This window comes from Stomoxys calcitrans, chromosome 5, assembly GCF_963082655.1.
Source record: "Stomoxys calcitrans chromosome 5, idStoCalc2.1, whole genome shotgun sequence".
NCBI classification, from domain to species: Eukaryota; Metazoa; Arthropoda; class Insecta; order Diptera; family Muscidae; genus Stomoxys; species Stomoxys calcitrans.
The window spans coordinates 65,512,943-65,534,556 of record NC_081556.1 but is presented as its reverse complement, the minus strand read 5'-3'; the positions used below and the strand labels follow the sequence as shown (position 1 = coordinate 65,534,556).

At 37.5% G+C, this 21,614-nt stretch overlaps 1 protein-coding gene across 8 annotated transcripts in view; it reads right to left on the bottom strand.

Moving 5' to 3' along the window:
* The window catches only part of LOC106092016 (zinc finger protein 609), a 342,622-nt gene that overhangs the window by 68,621 nt on the left and 252,387 nt on the right, over window positions 1–21,614 (bottom strand). For all 8 annotated transcript variants that reach the window (XM_059368812.1, XM_059368806.1, XM_059368804.1 and 5 more), the window contains 2 exons: window positions 6,196–6,397; window positions 5,933–6,141 (listed from right to left, as the gene is read on the bottom strand). In XM_059368812.1, coding sequence (XP_059224795.1) covers window positions 5,933–6,141; window positions 6,196–6,397 — 411 coding nt within the window. The remainder of the gene's footprint in view (window positions 1–5,932; window positions 6,142–6,195; window positions 6,398–21,614) is intronic.

The following is a 21,614-nucleotide window of genomic DNA, read 5'->3' as shown; positions in this document are numbered from 1 at the left end:
AAAGAGCTCGACAAATGCGATCAATGGTAGAGGGTATAAAAGATTCAACCCGCCCGAACTTAGCACGCTTTCAATTGTTTTATAATAACAATAAAATTCAAAATTTTTAACCTAACTGCCTTTCATTTGTTTGGGGGAATTTTTCGCAAAAACTCCCTGTAAATATTTATTCAGAATAGGGGAATAGGGAATAAACTCCCAGGGAATTGTTATTCAGAATAGGGCTGTAAAAGAATTTGCTGAAATCGGACCTATAAAGAAATTTATATTATTGTTAAACAATTTAGCAATTTGGATTTATCATAAGCACAAAAATCCAATTCAATTGGCTATTAACTCCATAAGCCAATGATTTTAAGGACAAAATTAAAGAGCGCAAACAGACAAACCAAAAGAACCGGCCCGTCGCTGTGCTGTAGGTCAATGCGGCCTAAACACAAAAAAGCGCTTGCAGTGACATTCAAAGAATGTTCAAGTTCACAACAAATGCACTGGCAATGTTGATGTGTTTGTAGTTCTTAGCAACAAACACAACAACAATTTCGTACTTTCTTTACGGATTCAACTATAGAGCTCTTAAACTTAACAAGTAGATCCAACTAGAAAATATATATTGGCTAAGTGATTTTTTCGCGATTCGTACATTTTGGTACCAACAAGAACTAAATTGTCCGAAATAGTTTATTTATTTTAACCGCGAACGGAGATGGTTAAAATTAAATAATTTGGTAAAAATTATAGTAGTCTTGACAAAAAATGCGACAAGTTGTACCAAATACGAAGTGCTGAAATCGTACCAAGAGTAGAAGAAAACGTAGTTAAGTGCTGTAATTGGAACTATTTGGAACTTTCTTTATAAATTGAGCTACAGCTCTGAAATTTGGAATACAGGTACATCTTGGCAGTACGTACCGGTCGACTAAAAGATTTTGGTGATATTCGTACATTTTGGTACTACAACGTGCAAAATGGTGCTTTCTTCACAGGTTGAGCTACAGCTATGAAATTCGGAGTACAGGTACATCTTGGTTAGAAGGTTTCTTGATATTCGTTAATTTTGATACTAAAACGCACAAAATGGTACTTTCTTTATAGACTGAGCTGCAGCTCGGAAAATTAGAAAACAGGTACATCTTGGCGGCATGTACCGGGCGACTAAAAGTTTTTTTTGGATACTCGTACATTTTGATACTAAATCGTACAAAATGGTTCTTTGTTTACAGACTGAGATACGGCTCTGAAATTTGGGATACAGGTACATCTTGACAGTACGTATCGGATGACTAGAAGCTTTTCTTGAAATTTGCACATTTAGGTACTAAAACGTTCAACATGGTACCTTCTTCACGTATTGAACTAAAGTTCTGAAATTTGGAATACAGTTACACCTAGCCACTATTTATCGGGCGTCCAGAAGATTTTTTTTTAATTCGTTCATTTTCGCTCTAAAACGTACAAAATGTTACTTTCTTTACGGATTAGGCTAAAGGTCTTAAAATTGCGATACAACTAGACCTTTATATTGGGTGTATCGTCGGGGGCAGCGAAGCGGACCGGCTCCTAGCGCGGGACAAACACACAGCAGGTGTTTCTATAGTCTTCTTCTTCAATGTTCTCACAGCTTCTGTAAAAGTCTTTGCTGGCAACCTTCTGTCTGTCAGCATGTTTTCCAGTTAGACAGTGACCTGTTATGACGGCCACAATAACTGAGATGTTTGTTCTAGTCATTGACTAGCCATATTGTTTTGGAATGTTCACAGCCCACTCTTTGTGAACATCTATCATTCGTTGTCCTTTGGACCTGGTCCTGATATGTCGCTAGAGGCATACCCACAGATTCCAGTATCCCTCGAATATGTAGGGTAGTCCCAAGTCTCGCAAGCTCATCCGCTTTCCAATTCCCTGGAATATCCCTGTGACCCGGCACCTAGAACAGGTGAATTTTGAACTGTGCAGTCATCTCATTGAGAGATCTGCGACAGTCGAGGGCGGTTTTCGTGTTCAGAAATACGTTCTCCAGGGATTTCTCCAGGGCTGCCTGAGAAGATATTTATGCCAATCATCATAATGGCATTATATCTTAGCCATTCCACCACTTCCTTAATTGCAAGGATCTCTGTTTGATACACACTGCAGTGGTCGGGTAAACTTTTCGATATGACCAGTTTTAGATCTTTAGAGTACACCCAAAACCCATCTGGTCGTTTAGTTTAGAACCATCCGTATAGAAGTCTATGTAACTTTTGTTACCAGGGATATAATAGTTCCAATCAATTCTATCAGGAATAGTTGTACAGTACTTTTTATCTAGAAGCGGCTCAGGTTGGGTGTAATCCACACTGCCTGGAACATCGGATATTGTATCAAGGATAACACAGTATCTGTAGCCGCCACATGACCAATGAGAAACCTCCCTTTACCTCACGGCAGTGGTCGTTGCAATTTGGGTAGCCACAATGTCCAGAGGCATAAGATGTAGCATTAAATTCAGTACACCAGATGGTGTCGTCCTTAGTGCGACTGTGATGTAAAACAAGCCATCCTTTGGATCCGGTTAAATATTGAGCATTAGGTGGGCTTTTGAAGCGCCGTCCACCAGACCACAGCACCATATAGAATTATAGATCTGAAAACTGCAGTATTTACCCAATGCATGACACTTGGTCTAAACCCCCCATCTTGTGCCAATGGCTCTCTTGCAGGTGTATAGGCCAAGAGTTGCCTTTCTTGCCCTATCCAAAATGTTGAATTTGTTAATTGAGCTAGAGCTTTGAATTTTGGTACTTATGTACACTATGACAACCTTAATTGGGAGTCCAAATGAGTTTTTGGGCTTTTGGACATTAAGTTACTAAAAAGTACCAAAAAAAGTACGAAATATGTGAACTTTCACAGGGTAAACGGCTTATACGATTGTTGTTGCAAAATAAAGGGGGGTAGAAAAAGGGATAGAAAAATATGAAAAATAGTACCGGAAACGGGAAAAACGAACGTTTAGTACCATTTCGTACTTTCATTGCGGATTGAACAAGAGCTCTGAAATTTAACATGTACGTTCAACTATTAAATATATGATGGCTGATAAGTGATTTCTTCTTTACGGAATGAGCTTTGATATTTGGAGTATAGCTTCATCTTGGCAGTATGTACCGGGCTACAAAAAGATAAGCAACAACTTTGAAATTTGGAGTACAGCTTCATGTTGGCAGTATGTACCGGGCGACTAGAAGATTTTTTTATATTCGTTCATTTTGGTAATAAAACGTACCAAATGGTACTTTGTTTACAGACTGAGCCACTGCTCTAAGGATTGTACCGGGCGATTAGAATATTGTTTAATTATTCGTATATTTTGGCACTAAAACGTACAAAATAGTACTTTCTTTCCAGACTGACGTACAGTTCTGATATTGGTGATGCAGCTTCATCTTGGCAGATTGGGCTGAAGATCTCAAAATCGCGATACAGTCCCACATCGGCAGTCTTACAGACTGGCCTTAAGGTTTGAAATTTGTTCTACAGGTACTTCTAGACATTTATTGGGTGACTAGAATATTTGTTTTTAATACTAACGTTTTGGTAGTGAAATAAACGTACAAAATGTTTCTTTCTATATGTATGGAGCTATGCTCTCAAAATTAGAAAACATCCCGGCAGTATTATCGGACGATTAGAGATTTTTTTGAAATATGTACATTTAGGAACTAAAATGTATAAAACTGTACTTTCTTTACACACTGGCCTAGAGGTTTGCAATTTAGGCTACAGGTACACCGAATAAGATACTAAAAGAGGTTTGAAATTTAGACTACAGGTACACCGAATAAGATTCTAAAACGTGCAAAATGGTGATACAGTTACATCTAGGCACTATGTACCGGGCGTCTAAACGAATTTGTTGATATTCGTTTATTTTGGTACGTAAACGCACAAAATGGTTTCTTTACAGACTAAGCTACAGTTCTGAAATTTGGGATACAGTTACATCTTGGCAATATGTACGGGATGACTAAAATGTTTTTTGAAATTTGTACATTTAGGTACTAAAACGTACAAATTGGTTCTTGGATTGAGCAAAATAAAGAACCGACTAGAGTTTTTTTTTAATTCGTAATTTTTGGCGCTAAAACTTTTAAAATTGCAATACAGTTACACCTTAATACTGGGTGCACGATCGGGGGCAGCGAAGCGACTAGTTTTTCTATAAAATAAGTAAGCAATGCTGTCCTTTGTTTCCTTTTAAGTTTGCTCATTCTACTAGAAGGAGTCAGTTAATTATTCCTAAGATTGTGCGGCTAATGGACGATTCATTAGTAGATTATTCTCGTTTTATACGAATTTATGTTTATGATCAAATGCTTAATTTTTGAGCAATTTTTAATCTTATGTTAAAAATAATGTAAGCATAGTGTAATTATCTTTAAATGATATGAATGATCTCATTTTTTGGTACATGCTTATCGCAGTCCATCTTTTCCACTAATCTTCTTTTTCAAGTTCAAGGACAGTATCATTTCATTTTTGATCTCACCGAAGAAGGAGGTGAAAGACTGCGCTAAATATGAATGTGTGTGTTTGCCTTATGTTTTTTAATCCGTTACCTTTTCATCATAGAAAAAAGCATCATCATCATTTGTACATCCATATACAGATGTTGTAATCTTGTGTCAAATTGCTGACGCAACAGTGCGAATGAACCTAAAACTATCACCGATAGGAAGAGAGGCTCCCTAGTAGAGCTTGGACATCCGTTGCATATGTTAATCCAAAGGCTACAAGTCGAGATTCAGAAACGGCTACAGTCACCTGGAGGGCATCCCATGCCCATGCCCATGCCCATAAGAACTAAGGCGAACAATAACAATATGGGTCCAAGAACTTTTTCTTATGTCGCTAAGGACAGCTTGGTGATGGTAGTTGCCGACAAGGGAGAATGACAGGGCTGCACACCCAGGAACAATTGGAGGGGGATAGTCAATGGTTTGTCATTTGTATACACCGACGCCTTTGCGGAATTTCCTGGGTCTCCTCCTGTTTGTGACGATGTAGGTTGGTATCGAGGTCGCCTATCGGGGATCAACGCTTAATTGAAATGTATCGTTGCGCCCTGAAAATGCTTGGAGAGATCTGGCCAGACGTAGCACTGGATTAAGTTAAGAAGTAAGATATTCCTCCTCGACCAATGGTGCATGTTTGGATACCAAGGATAACCTCAGATCCTGAATCGATACTTGAAAGACTAATTGAATGTAATCCCAATCTTTCAACCACTGACTAGAAGGTTCGTAAATTGGATGAGGCTGATCGCTATGGGGCCGGGGGCATCTTTCTTCTCTATTCCTATGGTACCACACTGTACCGAAACGTCTTAGTGAGACTGATGACAGACTGCTACTTAAACGTAACCAATTGGTGTGTTCTAAGCTTCACTTTTCCTTACACCTCTTGAAACTACTTGTCGTTATCAGGCACACTATGACGTGCCTGAGCTCAAAATATCAAATCTTTAACTTAATTGCTAAAGAAATTACCAAATGATGCCAATAATAGCACCAATTGTAGTTTTTTCCGCTTCTGTCATAATTTTTCTATTGTGTGTTTATATTATGCTGAGTTAGCAATAATTACTAAAATGTTCTCAATTTTATCCCTTTCCTTTTGGGGGAAACGTCACTTTTAAGTACAAATATTAAGTTAGTCACTGAATTTTGGTTGTATTAGTTCATCAATATGCAAATTGTAAAGCTCTAGCTCAATCCGTAAAGAATAGTGGCAAATTGCAATCCTAAACGTACGTTTTTCCACTTTTAGTAAGCCGTAACAGCCAAAATAAAAAGAGAAAGGCACTGTGTTGTGCCAGCAATACTCATTATAGCCACGGTCAAACCGGTCCAATATTTGACTCACATACTAATTATTTAAGGAAACCTACCTGCGCAACTCCTCTTCGCGTGACAATTGCTGTGATGCTAGTGCCATAGGATGTCTTTGGTATAAATTTGAATACGATCCCATTGCAGGTAAATCTTTGTTATTTAATGGAACATGTGAAACTTGTGAAGAAAGAGCACTGACACCTTTTGTTTCCAAATTTTCGGCCCTTGCGGTGGGTTCAGATTTCACAATCTTGCTCGGAGTAATCTAAAAATAAATATGTTCATAAGAAAGTAATACAGAGGATACCTGGAAACTAACCTGTTGTTGGTGTAAAACTTTTATATTATCATTTGGGCTATTTCCTTCCTTTTCCCTATCATCTTTGAATTGAATTGGCGGTTGCAGCTGCTCGGAAGGACCCACAATGCTCCCGTGTCTACCACTTTTTCCGTCTTCCGCAACAATTGAAACTGGGACATAGTTTTGGTCGACATTAAACTGATAGCTTGGTGACATGTAGCTGCGTAAAAAAATAAAGAGTGTTCAAATAAGGTGATAAAAGTAAAGTTTTCGACATAGAAATTAGATTTTTCAGTATCACAAGGCATATTATACATACATACATACATATTTTTCATTGTACAAATAAAATTTGTTATTATTTTTATTGATTGACTGCAGCTACTTCTTTACATCTAACAAGCAATACCTGGCATAATTATGTAAGATTTTGGACTCTCCGACACCACCACCAAGGTCGGAGCTGGAACGAGCGGGCTTAGCCTTGGCAGAATTCTTGAATACTAACAACCTGATAGCACTTCATCGTCCTTATTCCACTTGTCGAGTATCAACTCCTAAACAAAACGGTATTATGATTGTCGAAGACGAACAATTTATTACGTTTTTGGTATAACGTATGGCGCGAATTCGACTATCAAATTTTCATTACGCCTGGTCTTAAAAAGAACAAATTGCCTACTTTAAATCATGCACTGGCGTTAGTAGTTAACATGAGATGTGCCGCTGGCCTCATTTCTTTGAAATTAACAAAAAAAGGACATATTTCTTTGAATTTAACAAAAATAAATGGTCAAATTCTGTATACAGAAGAAAGTTATGGATGGAGCGGAATTGGGTAAAAAAATACATTTTATGAGCTTATAAAGTTCATTCAAAAGCTCGGTCTTTATGTCAACTATATCCAACTATAATCCGATGTGGACCTTATTTAGTGATGTCGAAGGTTCCAATCAAAAGCTTGATTCTAAATTTGAACAGTACCTGTAAAAAATGTTGACTCTCTGACTGAACATCAGTGAGAGTGAATACCACGAGTATCTGCTCTCCGATATAATACACACGAATAACAAACAAGTGACACTCATAGAAATTTGTTAGTAAAAACAGCAAATATGTTTGCTGCAACAGCAGAAAGTCTGCTGAAAATGGGGCAGCAGTTATATGTTGCTAAAACAGCAAACATTTTCTGCTGTTTTCAAACTTAAAAAAGTTCAAAAATATAACACAAAAAGTTAAAAAATTTTATTTTATGCCAGCAGTCAGTGTTTGCTGATATCATCAGACTAATTTTTCTGGGTGGAGAAATAAGATAAGTCTCCATCGGAGGGTATATCCACAATTCCGCGCCTAACACGATCCACAACATCTGAATGCATGATAAAACCAATAAAGTTAATGTTAAAAGATAGAGAAAAAAGTCACTATGAAATAACCTCCAATGGAATAACTTCCAACGCAGAAAAAAAATTAAATAACCCTCAAAAGTAATTTGGGGAATATTTTTATTTCATCTTGTTTGGGGTTTTTTCCTCTATTTTGTTTGTAAACTAAAAAAAAAAAATAATTTGGGGATTTATTTTTTTTTTTGGTTTTTGGTTGGAGGTCGTATCATTTGGTCGAGCTATTGGCGAAAATTACTACTATGCAAAATTTCCCATGAACATTCCATTAAGGAACAGGGGATACTTCCTGTTCGAAAATTCATACCAGAAATTACCTAACAATTCTAGTCCGACAAAAGGCATTGAATTCATATTTTTGCGTATTACTTTCAGTTGAAAGTTAAACATGCAGCGAAGAACATGTGGTTATGGATTATTTGATATTAGAGTAGTCATTGCCGGAAGACGCAGAAACAGCAAATTGTTGTATATTCCCAGTAAAAGGCTATTGTATGCAATTCGCAAAATGTTTGCCTGCGCTGCTTCCCGCTTTTACACGCTATAGTAAATTTTCTCTTATGTACGCTTTAATTCCTGCATAGTTTTTTTAACTTTTGATACTTAAATGTTTCCAATATACAAAATATAATTCGAGTATCAGCAACTGATCATAGCTGGCACAGGCAGCAACTAAACAGCGAGGACCATCACCACTGCAGGCGCACGCATTAACTAACGCTGCAAACAAATTTAGTGCCCGGTTTGTCAAGCAGCTGGTGATACACTTTAATTCTTTTAAAAAAGTTTTCAGATTAAATTAGAAAAAGTATTAATTTTTGTGAAGTTTTCTCATATGTTATAAATGAATAGAGAGGTTGGTTCATTTTTTGGGTATTATTTCATAATTTTGTTTTTTGTTTGGGGACTATGTCACAATGAAATAGCACCCAAAACATTGGGGTTTAATTAATTTTTTATTTGGGCGTTATTTCCAAAAATTTGGGGTTTGTTTAATTGTGTTTTGGGTTTATTTCATTCAAGTTCGGGATTATGTAATTTTCGCCTTTGGGGGTTATTTCGAGCGCTTTGAAGAAAGTATTGTCACATCAAAAAAAAAAAAAAAGAGTTTATGAGATTGTGTAAAAACTCAGCGTAATTGAGCATCAAATGCAGCGAATGGATGCGAATATAAAATCACTTAGATGAGGGAGTCTCAGTGGCAGAAACAGAGTTAAGAAAATTAAAGAGCATGGAGGAAGAAGAAATAAAATTATTGAGAAAGCGGGTAAAGACAATATAATTTAGCTGTAGTGTGGGATTTGCGTAAAAATGGAATACGATATGGTAAATTTGAGCTTTTGAAATAAGCTTTTGATAGTATCTGAGTACAAAGACATATACCCTTTGCAAAGTAAAAACAAGATAAGTTTAATGGGCACGACAAATAAAGTTCAAATGCTTACGCTATATATATAAATAAATATGTTTAAGGTGTTATCGAAATTTAGAAGTAGTTGTAAAACACCTTTAAGATTGCATCATATTGGGATTCATTCGAACAACCCAAGCCAAATCAAAGAGAATTTTACTGCAAACTATTACAAAATCCTTCAGGGCACAATAAATGTAAGAAGAGAGAATGTGATAAAAACTATTACATCCAATGGTGGAGCAGTATTAATAGAAAATCCGTCCCATCAAAAACAATTTTTTTGTATTAATCCTGTTTAAATTTAAGTATTATGATCTAATACATATATATCGTTCTATCAATACCATGTGTTGGTTTTATTTATTCAGTTTTTTTTTCAGTAGGAAAAAAATATACCTTAATGCTTATCATTTTCTTTGCCCACATTATCATAGATGTCAATTTTAGATATCAGGAGCTGTTTCAAGGACGGCTTGACTTTAATTTAATTAGCTATGACAGAACTTTTGTCTAATTAGTCGAACGTAAAATAGCTTCCATTACTGCTGTCAAAATAAGTCGTGTGGATATAAAATTTACCGAAATGCCACTAACTCAATTGGAGAAGCAATAGAAATATACATCAAGTGTAATATTCCATACGATAATAATGATAAAGTCGAACCTTCTTGGCTGTGTCTATCGACCTAACAGATACGTGCAATCAGATTCATTTATAGACATCTTATCAAACATATCTATGGATACGTTTTAGATCGCCACCCAAAATCGGTGGTGAGATCAATCTATCTGATTCCCTTAACGTTATTGGATTGCAGACAGTAAATACGCCAATGCCGACCAATTTTACTTCAAGCTCGAATAGCTTATTGATCTTATTTCTAGTCCGCTATGTGACCAACTAAACGCATCATGTTTTTAAAGACATGATCTTTTCTTCATAGCTTGTGATGCTCAACCGCCATTTTCTGAACCCGAAGGGATATATTACAATTTTAGAAAAGTGAATGATTATACTCTAATGAGAAAATATGATGCAATTAAATTCAGTGTAACAACGAAGGTCACCCACAAGGAGAGCACAAACCAAAGGTGGAACAATTTCAAAATACAAGAACTGTATGATCAAATTCGGGCCTTGACAATTGAGGTTAACAAATCAATACAGAAAGCTCATACTATGTTGAGACCAAAGCCGTTTTGAGCAAACGACTCGTTTTCTCTTTATACCAGGGTTGCCTTTTATATTTCGGGATTGGGCAGTTCCTAGTCTCGCAAGCTCATCCGCTTTACAATTCCCTGGGATATCTCTGAGGCCCGGCACCCAGAACAGGTGAATTTTGAACTGTTCGGCCATCTCGTTGAGAGATCTGCGACAGTCGAGGGCGGTTTTCGTGTTCAGAAATACATTCTCCAGGGATTTAATGGCTGCCAGGTTGACTGAGAAGAAATTTGTGCCAATCGTCGTAATGACATTATATCTTAGCCATTCCACCACTTCCTTTATTGCTAGGATCTCCGCTTGATACACACTGTAGTGGTCGGGAAAACTTTTCGATATGACCAGTTACAGATCTTTAAAGAACACCTCAAAGCCTACTTGGTCGTTTAGTTTGAAACCATCCGTATAGAAGTCTATATAACATCTGTTACTAGGGATATCGAAGTTCCAATCGGTTCCATCAGGAATAGTGCTACAGTACTTCTAATCAAAAAGTGTCTCTGGTGGGGTGTAATCCACACTGCCTGGAACATCGGATATTGTAGCAAGGATAACACAGTGTCCGTAGCCACCACATGACCAATGAGAAAGCTCCCTTAAACTCACGACAGTGGTCGCTGCAATTTGGGTAGCCAGAAAGTCCAGAGGTATAAGATGTAACATTAAATTCAGTGCATCAGATGGTGTTGTCCTCAGTGCGGCTATGATGCACAAACAAGCCATCCTTTGGATCTGGTTAAGTATTGAGTAGTAGGTGAAGCGCCGTTCATTTGGCCACAACACCATATAGCTTTATAGGCCTGCCAACTGCAGTATATACCCAATGCATGATATGCGGTCTAAATCCCCAACTATTTTCAGTGGCTCTCTTGCAGGTGTATAGGGCAAGAGATGCCTTTTCCAAAATGTTGGATTTGAAGTTCAATTTCTTGTCCAGCAAAACACCCAGGTATTTTGCGCTTTCTGTGAATGGAGCATTATCTCCTCCCAAGGAGACCGGTTCCACTGTAGGCAACTTGTATCTCCTGCTGAAAAGAACTACACCTGTCTTGCACGTATTTATACCTAGATCACTTTTGGTAGCGCACTTTGTTGTTGCACGTAGTCCTTTCTGAAGAATATCTCTTAGAGTGCTGGGAAACTTGCCCCCAACCGTAATTGCCACGTCGTCAGCATACGCGACCACTTTTACGCCCTTTTTCTTCTAGAGACCATAATATATTGTTAATGGTCGTATTCTAAAGTAGAGGAGACAGCTCCTCTGCAGACCAATCTTTTTAGATCCACAGCACAACAAGACAAATATCTCATAAATTATAGTGCAGCTTCAAAATTATAGTTACAAATCCAAGATAAGTTAAAAATAAAAACTAAATATACACATTAAAAGAGTACATTTTGGCATTATTTAAATTTTGTTTCAATGAATTTTTTTAGAATCAATTACATTTTGATATTATATTGTATTTTCGTAAATTACAATGTACTAAAAACGTAAAGAGAGAGGAAAAATAACCAAAATAAAACAACAGAAAGATGTTAATTAATTGACAAACATAGTACACTATGATCGAAAAAAAACCAATTGAGAAAATGTATATATGTTTCAAATTAAGGAAAAAAGTTGTGTAGCATGTAGAGAATTGACGTTCCAAAACCAAGCTTCTCCGTCTTAGGGGTATAATTCTCCTACCTCTATTGGATCTCGCGAATTGTATCCTCTGTATCTATCTTGTGCAAGAACTGCGGAGCTCTCATATTGAGAAGAGAATCGAAGCAGATACCATATAGAGAACTGGTCAATTGTGTGACATGTTCAGTCCTTCTTAAACCATAAATATAACGTATTATGATGTTGTATGCTATGGTAAGTATTAGCCGACTCCCAACAATGCAAAAAAAACAATGCGCAAAAAACTCACATCCGTACAACAGACCTAGAACCAAGAGAGACTTCGCCAGAAGACAGCGTATGTTCAGGGGTGTATAGTTTTAAGTCAACCGCAGTACTCGCAGCTTCGGGTATGTCGGACCAACCAAGATTTTTGGCACTGGAAGCCAAAGACACATTTACGTGATTTACCGGTATCTCAATATCCTGCAGGGTAAATCTCTTATTCCTATCTGTTACTAGGTATTTAGACTTAAGGGGATTGAGACACAAACCGTTCGCCTTGGCCCATACACATACACTGAAGAGGTCCTTATTAAGTTCAAGTATGCGCTGGTCTATGTATTTTAGATGACTGCTCAAAAAGATTTGTACGTCATCTGCATACATGTGCATCCGACTATGACGTAATTGAAGAGAAAGATCATTCGCATACATTGTAAAAAATAGTGGGCCTATAATTGAACCTTGTGGCACACCTTTGTCTACCACCAAAGACCTGGATATCGTGTCACCCGTCAAAGGCCTTTGAACTGTCAAGGAAGACAAGAAAGCAGACCTCGTTGTCGTCAATGTCGCTCCTAAGTGACTCTGAGACCTCTAATAACGCTGTAGTACAGCTATGATTAGCCCTGAACCCAGACTGCTGATCACTCAGCAACGATTGGCGTCGTAAATACTCTGCCATTTGTCCATTTGTATGATCTTTCCGAATACCTTAGATAGATAGCACAATATGGATATGGGACGAAACTCCTTGTTTGACTTAAGGAATGGAATATTGATCAGGATCAATGGCGTTAGACTTTACCTGCCTAAAACAATTAAGAGCCTCATCATGAGTAATGCATCGGAATGCAAAATTACCGTCACCAATATCACCATGTCTTGAGCTATCGTCACAGCCATAGGAGGACAGATCTGCCCCAACTGTTGGTATATTGATGAACATTACATTCCATTCATCTACATCGTCATGGGAGAAAGCCGTACCCTTACACATTCCAATACCCAAATCACTAATCGTTTTCAATTTACTTTTGGTGTCAATGGCAGAATTGAAACGAGCCAAATAACAATCAGTTTTGGCTGATTTTATGTAATTGTTCGCTATTCACCATTGCAAACAGACCTTATCATGTAATCCAGGCGTCTTGTAGCGCTTCCATCTGGAATATGCCCGACCTCTATCATATATACATGTTTTAACCGAAAGGTAAACCAGGGTTTACTATTTGTACTTGCTCTCTTGTTTTTTAGAGGAACTGTCGAATGGCTGATCAACACAAATAATACCAGTCTATTTGGAGAAATTTCTCCTCCAAGTCAGTATAATTCAAACTTCTAAAATCCCGAAAAGTATGTTTGTTCCCCTTCCTCCATAATATTGAAGTTATAGGAATGAAATATAAGAAAAATAAGGGGCAGAAATTTGATCATACAGAAGAACGGTGTCGAGGTTATTCACACAAAACAAATCAAGAAGTGTGTTCAGCGCTGCAGAAAAATGGGTGGGGTTGCTGTCATTCGTAGCATAAAAACCAAGAGAATGCCTGCTGTTTGTCAATAAAGGATCAGTAAATGTGCTAGAATTGAAATCTCCGGCGAGGTGACGGCTTTGTAACACATCGTCACATTCTCTAATACGTCACAAAGAGGGGTAATATCTATGTTGTTATTAGACCTATAAACGCAGCCGATTAACATGTTCCGACCAAACGATTTCAATTCAATAAATATATGTTCGATCAAGTCGCCAATACTCGACCTAAAATGAACTTTGCATTAAACTTTTTCTTGGCAAAGATCTTCTTCCCAGAGTTCTCAAAAATGTGCCTAAACTCGTCAGTCTTGTTGACAAAATTAGGAATTAGGAATTAATATGACAAATCGTTTAACCGCTTCTCTGTTGTTTGGAAATATCTTCATTGATGTAGTATTGGTTGTTTGACTTTTATCCAATTAACGATTTAAGAAAAAAGTTCTTGTCGTAGGGCCACTTGAACTTGACTAAAATAACAACGTCCCGCAAATTTACTTTCTTCGTGTTGTTCCTGTTATGAAGTCGATAGATTGATTTAATACAACGAGGCTTTAGATGTATACCTAGAGGCTTTAGATGTATCCTCCACGAAGCTGCAGAATTCTACCCAGGATTTTTCCTGAACCTTTCTCAGCTCGCCCTTATGTTTCCTTAGCTCAGCCTTACAGATAACCCAATCGTGTGGTGCTCTCGTGGCTTTTGCCCTGTTGACGAGTTTTCTGCATAACTTCCGCAGACCAACCTGTTCTGGGGTCCACATGCTGACAAGCGCGTCATGCAGGGCCTCCGTGATCCGCTTGACCATTATGTCTATATCATCCGCAGTTTCCACTTCCTTTTCTGGTCTAGAAGGGACAGACGTGTAGAATTTGTGTCAAAATGTATCCCAATCCGCCTTTCTTCTGTTTAGCCGAGGGACCACTTCTGCAGTATTTTCTCTAAGGCTGAAACTAATGTATAGGTGATCAGAGATATGTTGGTCATCCAAAATATCCCAGTTGGTTTTACCCCTTTATTACAAATCGGCAGATCGCAACTTATAATATATTCGATAAGCAGCTCACCCCTTTCGTTGACATCCGAACTTCCCCATATCTGGTTATGTGCATTAGCAGCACTTCCTACAATGAGGCTCTTCTTCCCTACACAAGCGGCTTCAACCAGCGACTTAAGGTTAGAAGGCGGCATCTCTGAATCGTGTGCCATATACAGGGAAGTCAGCCAGTAATGAGACTTGTTTATTTCAAGGCTGGCTACTACTAAATCTTCAGTGCTTAGCGACGGAAGAAAAAATGTAGACTACTTTTTGCAATAATACAGGCTCTGTGTCTTCCATTCCTCGTACCCTTGAATAGTTTAAATTCCGGAATTCTTAGTCCACAAACCATTCCTCCACACACCCATGGTTCCTGGATAAAAACCACGTCAAATCCCCTTGCCATCAGGAAGACTTTTAGTGCCGCCGAAGCGGCCTTACAATGGTGGAGATTTATCTGTAGAAACCGGACCATAGTCAGGAATCATCCATGAACTTAATTACATTTTTGGCGTTTATCGATGGCATGATGAATTCAACCGAGGTCGTAGTTCACTCCAAGACAAATTTCGTGGAGGTCGTCCAAAACCAGTTGTTGTTGCTGTGCGCCAACTGATATTGAGACCTATCGTGAGATTGAGAGATCATTAGGCATAAGTGGGACCAGCATGTTTTCAAACTTGCATGAACATTTGACCGTAAAAAAATTTGTTCGCGTTGGATCCCACACAATTTGTCAATCGCTCAAAAGAAGGCTCGTTTCGATTGGTCGAAAGAAATGCTCCGAATATACGAAACAACTGCATTTTTCATCACGCAAAACACCATTGACTTTTTTATTCCAGTACGTAAAAAATAAAATGAGAGTTTTTTGACACATGAAAGCGGTGGATGCGTTCAGAGTGACATTTGTTATCGTGTTCTCTAATCCCGAAATAGAAAAGATAACCCTCGTAATGCTGTGAAAACGACTCATTCTTCTTTTCCAATATATAAACACAGACCTGAATAATCTCAAAAAATAAAAATCGAATTGTTTGCAAAAAAAAATGTATAAAACAAACTAAATTTTATAGACAAAGCTGGAAAAATAAATCTTAACTATAACGCATCATAACATTTATGCTGGAGTGTAAAAAAATGCAATTTCCAAAACATATCAACTAAAGGGTGATTTTTTAAAAGCTATAGGAAAGTTTTTGAATAAAAAAAAAAACAAAAACACATAAAATTTAGAAAAATGCATGAAAGTTTTATTTGAATTGATAGTTCGGTCTATATAATTTAATATTTGAAGTGAATTAATAATTAACTCATCGCCTGAATGGAAAAATTTGGAAGATACAAAATGGTTTTTGAAAATGCATCATGCCTGGAGAATTTTTCGCAATCACCCATCGATTCAATGCGTAAAAGAAAAGAACATTCTTAATATAAACGCAGTTCCGTCTAATATTGAAATTCCAATGGATCAGCAACCATCAACCAGTTTAGTCGCCGATTACACGAGGCTTAATACTCCGCCGTCTTCTGGCCTATTGACTCCATCAAAATACACTCTTTGATTATCCCTTAATGTTATTCAAAAAAGTTTGTCTGCCCGTAGTTGCCCCAATTTTTTTAGTGGCAAAAAATGTTAAAAAGACATGGTTCTGGAAGTGTTTTGAGGACATGTCTCACAATCGAAAATTCTTTGAAATATCATTTGAAAGGATAACGTGGAAATAGTTTCCAATAGTTATGTAAAATTTGGAGACTCTAGTAGGTCCAGGGGGCTGATATGGGGCGCGAATGTAGGGCACCTCTAGCATTTAAAATTTTGAAGTGCTTCCAAATAGGTCGATCGTCATAATTCTTTTTGCAAAAGGTAGAGATCTTAAAGTCTTACAAAAAAAAACATGCATAGATGTCTGGAATATCTATAACATTCTATGAGATATTGCAGTTAACATTTTTTTTTTTAATTTTCAGTCAAGGTATCTACGACATTTTTTTTTGGTTTCTATCAACCAACACGCAGGGGATGTACCCTATGAATGCAATGCATTGCGTTGAAGAAAGGAAATTAGGAATTGGAGGGGGAAAAGGATGAAGTGTTTATTGACATTTGCCTTAAATCTCTGGATGTCAAAGTGGGTGGGAAAAACATTAGCCGGAAGTCGATTCCACATACGGGCGAAATAAGAATTCTCACTATAATGCATAATGCCAGCGGGCCGCACGGCCAAACAATTACAAAACGATGTGAGTTCCTGGAATGTCAAGTATCTCTGACAAACATCCTTACATCAGGAATAAGAAGACGAATATCAGACGAACACACTCGATGAAAGTACCGAAAGAACAGCGCCAAACGACCCACATTGCGACGATGTTCAAGGGAGGCAATAGAGTTGGATACCCTACTGTCCCCAATCAACGCCATCGCTCTACTCTGTACATGGTCCAGTAATTCCAGATATGATTTTAAAGCTCCCGCCCATACATGTGAGTTGTACTACATTTTCGGCCTTATGAAAGTGGTATAGATGTTAAGAAGATCAGAAGGATTGAAGTAATTCTTACACCGTTTAAGGAAGCCTAAGCACTCGAATGCTTCTTTCGACACTTCAAATACATGTTAAACCCAACGGACATCACTTTGTATTTTCATGCCCAGAACATCAAGAGCTTCTGATTGCTCAACATCTTGACCAATAATAGACAAAGAGGATCGTAATGAGTCAGCAAATCGTTTGTGTGACAACAAACAGTACTGACTCTTCCGTGCATTAAAATCTACTTGATTCATTCGACCCCACTAACAAATGGCCGGAAAATTCTGGCAGAGTGCATAATCCATAACCCGCCTCTGGCCTATGGTCGAATGAGTACGGATGACAGAGATTACTGTCATCCGCAAATGAGTAGATCGGATTCGATGTCTGACTCAACAGATCGTTGATGAAAATAAGAAAAGGAGAAAGAACAGAGCCCTAGGGTACACATGCGGTCAATTTATGCTCATCGGATGAGAACCCATCTATAACGACTCGAATAGTGCGATCTATGAGAAAGCTCGAACGTAGCACCAAATGCGACAAGCTTTGATAGTAGTGCACAGTGCCAAACGCTATCAAATGCCTTGGAGATATTCAGAGCCAAAACCTTACTCTCACAAAACTGGTGGATTGAGTGACTTCAACGTTCCGACAGAAGTGCCATGAGGTCGCCCATAGAGCGATTTCTGGGGAGCCCATACTGTTGGTCGCTAAGAAGGTCATTAAACTCTAAATACCTCACAAGATGGTGATTAACCATGCTCTCCAAAACCTTGGAGAGAGCGGAGCATATCGCAAATGGCCGATAATTCGCAGGGTTATTTGCCTCACCCTTCTTGGGTATTGGCTGAACGTTCGCAAACTTCCAACGCGCCGGGAAGACTCCCGCACGGTAGGCAAGATTGAAAAGGTTGTGAAATGGTCGAGCAAGCGTCAAAGAACACCTGCGCAAGACAAGTGTTGATATGACATCCGGGCCCGGGGATTTATTTACGTCGAGATTTTCAAGAACACTTCCAACTCCACGAGTTCTGGGGCATGATGCCAGATACATTTTCGATTAAGGGGAGTGGTTGATTGCTATCCGGCAGGGAAGAGATTCCTGCAAATATATCACCCAACAGGTAAGCCTTATCAGCCGGGTCAGTGAACGTTTGATCTTCTTTAACAAAATTTGGGATAGATGAAAAACTACCCCTACGAACGACCTAAAGCTCTTATTTCCTCGTGTAGAAGCAAGAACCTTAGTACGCAGACGCTGTTTATAAAGAAATTTTTCGCGCCTAAGCACATTGGTACACGAAGATCTTGCCTTCTTGCGCAGCAGTTCAGTATCGACGTTTTTATCCAAGCGCCAGTTCCTGAATGCAACCTCTTTTAATCTGACAGCATCTCTGCTTGTCCGGTTTAACCAACTTTTATCGTCTGATTTAACTGTTATAGTCTTAATTGGAATAAATGTCCTCATTCCATTTAAAATTATCATCCCAATCAAGTCAGCAGTAGCATTTATATCGTCATCTAGAAAACATAGTTAAAATGCTGAAAGAGTCCATTGAGATCAACCCAACGTGCTTTTTCGTATAAAAATATTGACCGCTTCGGGACTGGGGAGGAAGCAGTACGAAGAGCAGAGTACGAAAAAGATGCTGAAACAATGCAGTGATCGGAGTTACCAAGAGGTGCAAAAGTATTAACTTTATACTTTTCAGGGTGTGAAGTTAAAAAAGCTCAACTTATTGGCCCTCAGGAGTCGTATGACTCGAATGGGAAAGCCAGGAGGAGCTGAGCTTTTTTCAAAATTGTCGTCCCTAATATGTGCAGGAATTGGCCCATCGGCGGTGACATGAGGTTAAAGTAAGAGCTGAATTTCGTACGGTTTGTGAACACACTATTTTCGGGCCGATCCTAATCCTTCAAAGCCTTCTTGTCTTTGTTAATATCTTAGCTTGTCTTTGCGAATATCTTAGTTTTAAAGTGATATTTTTGACGAACCACCTTCAGTATATTGAAGACGTTTTTTCTGCTGCGCTCATTTTAATTAGATCTCAAACTAGTTTTATGATTTCAACAGGTTATTGTTTGTGTCGGTCAATTGGTCTTAAATGAGTTTTATTTCCATAAAATTTTAAGCAAATAAATAAAAAAATTAGGGAACAATTAATGTTAAATATTTAAAAAAACACATTTTTTTACCAATTTTTACGGCGAGCCATCTACGTTCTGCTTGAATGATGCCGCTTATTTTTACTTCCATGGCGAAACAATTAAAGGTGGTATCATTTGTTTAACAACTACAAATCATATGGTGCAATCCGCCATCTCGTCATCAAGATGTCATTTCAAAATTGGTATTGTTCTCACCACAACCATGGAAACTTGCCCTCGTTTGCGTACGTGTGCCAGTTAAATGAGAGAAAGAGAAACTCAAACAAAGAGAATGTGCAAAATAAATTGGGTAGTTTGCTGAGAATGCAAACACAGAACTGACACTTTAATACCGTCAAACTAGCCGGCTGTGTTCAGCTGTTCGCGTGAGACCACCTTCATTAATCCACCTTTTTCTCCTCCGAACATTATGAAAATCGATCGAATATCCGATTTTGAAGGAAAAGATGTTCGGTAAAAATTGCATCCAACTATCGCCATATATGGCTATAATTGCATCATATCTTTATAAGTCCTAAAGTTTTCCTAATTTATTGGAGATAAAATAAGAAAAGGTGGTAGAACTAGCAGTTGTAAACTTTTTTCTTTCTTTGCCAACTAATTTTAACTCTGTTGATGAAATAAATAAATAATTGATGTCAATTGACCTAGCGACAACCGTTAGTGAAATATAAAACTCGTTTTCATAAATAAAAGTCTGCTGACTAATATTATTTAAACCCTTTCCTTACTTAAGGTGGGTATTAAGTTCCTTCCATTGCAATATTTTCATTGTAAAAAGATTTTCTAGAAAATCAATAATTCAAAATGTAGATTTAAATTTTTTTAAAAAATATTTCACTGTGCCCAACTCTACGGTTAAAGCCTACAGATCTTAAAAATTTCGATCCTAACTCAGTATGAGCTCCTTATCAATTGCCTTAAATACTGTATTATGAAATTCCAAGCGAAAAAAAGAAATGGTTTCATATCAAATAGGCGTAATTGGACGGTCAAAACTAGTTAAAAAAATTTATCACGTAATGTAATGGAGGCCACCGTAGCGCAGAGGTTAGCATGTCCGCCTATGACGCTGAACGCCTGGGTTCGAATCCTGGCGAGACCATCAGAAAAAATTTTCATCGGTGGTTTTCCCCTCCTAATGCTGGCAACATTTGTGAGGTAAAACTTCTCTCCAAAGAGGTGTCGCACTGCGGCACGCCGTTCGGACTCGGCTATAAAAAGGAGGCCCCTTGTCATTGAGCTTAAACTTGATTCGGACTGCACTCATTGATAGGTGAGAAGTTTGCCCCTGTCCCTTAGTGGGCAAAATTTGCATTATTTGCAATTTGCAATGTAAGGTTATGTTTTGGGGGAAATCAGTTTGTTTTGGCCGAAATTCTGCAATTTTTTACATTCAAATATATCCAAAAATTTTTTTCTCAAAATTCTTAGAAGTGAGATTTCTGGAATCCATTTTAGTGTCTTGTTGCTTTTGATGGTTTCTATTGTATATTATTAAAATATTAATATATTAATTAAAAATTCAAAGATTCAATTCAAATTCAAAAATGCTCCAAATTATGAATACATGAAATTTCATCCAATTTGGACAAGTGAGTCGAGGGTCAAGAGTAATGGATTAAAATTTTGTCTTTAAAAATGTCTATAGAAAAATGCTAGTAAATGTTTTCGTTTGAAAATATGTTATTGAAATTTATCGAAATCTTTTATTTTAGACAAAATAATTTCGAGGACGCCTGGGCCTGAGCAACATTTTGCCTTTAGACACATTTCATTGAAATTTTGCATTCAGAAAAAAATGTCTTTCAAGTTTTATCTTTACATAGAAAAACTTTCATTTTGTTTTATTTTGTGATTTTTCATTTTGTTTTTGTTTCTATTTGGGACAGAAAAGCATAATAAAAAAACATTAAAAATTTTGTGTCACAAAATGCATTGATCAGGCGCAATATTTTTTTTTTTTTTTTAATTTTAGCTTTATAAAATAATTTCGAGGTAGGCGGGTCAAAAGTTTGTCTTTCGAAAATTTATCACTGAAACATTAAAATTTAAAAAATGTTTTGAAAAATTTTGTCTTTAGGAAAAATTTAAATGGGCCGATGAGAATGTTATGCTGAATTTTTACAATTTTTTCTTTAAATTTTCACGTTTCTTGCCTGTTAGGGCGAGATCATTAAATTTTACAATTTTCGTTTGTTTCTCTTTCGAGACGTGCT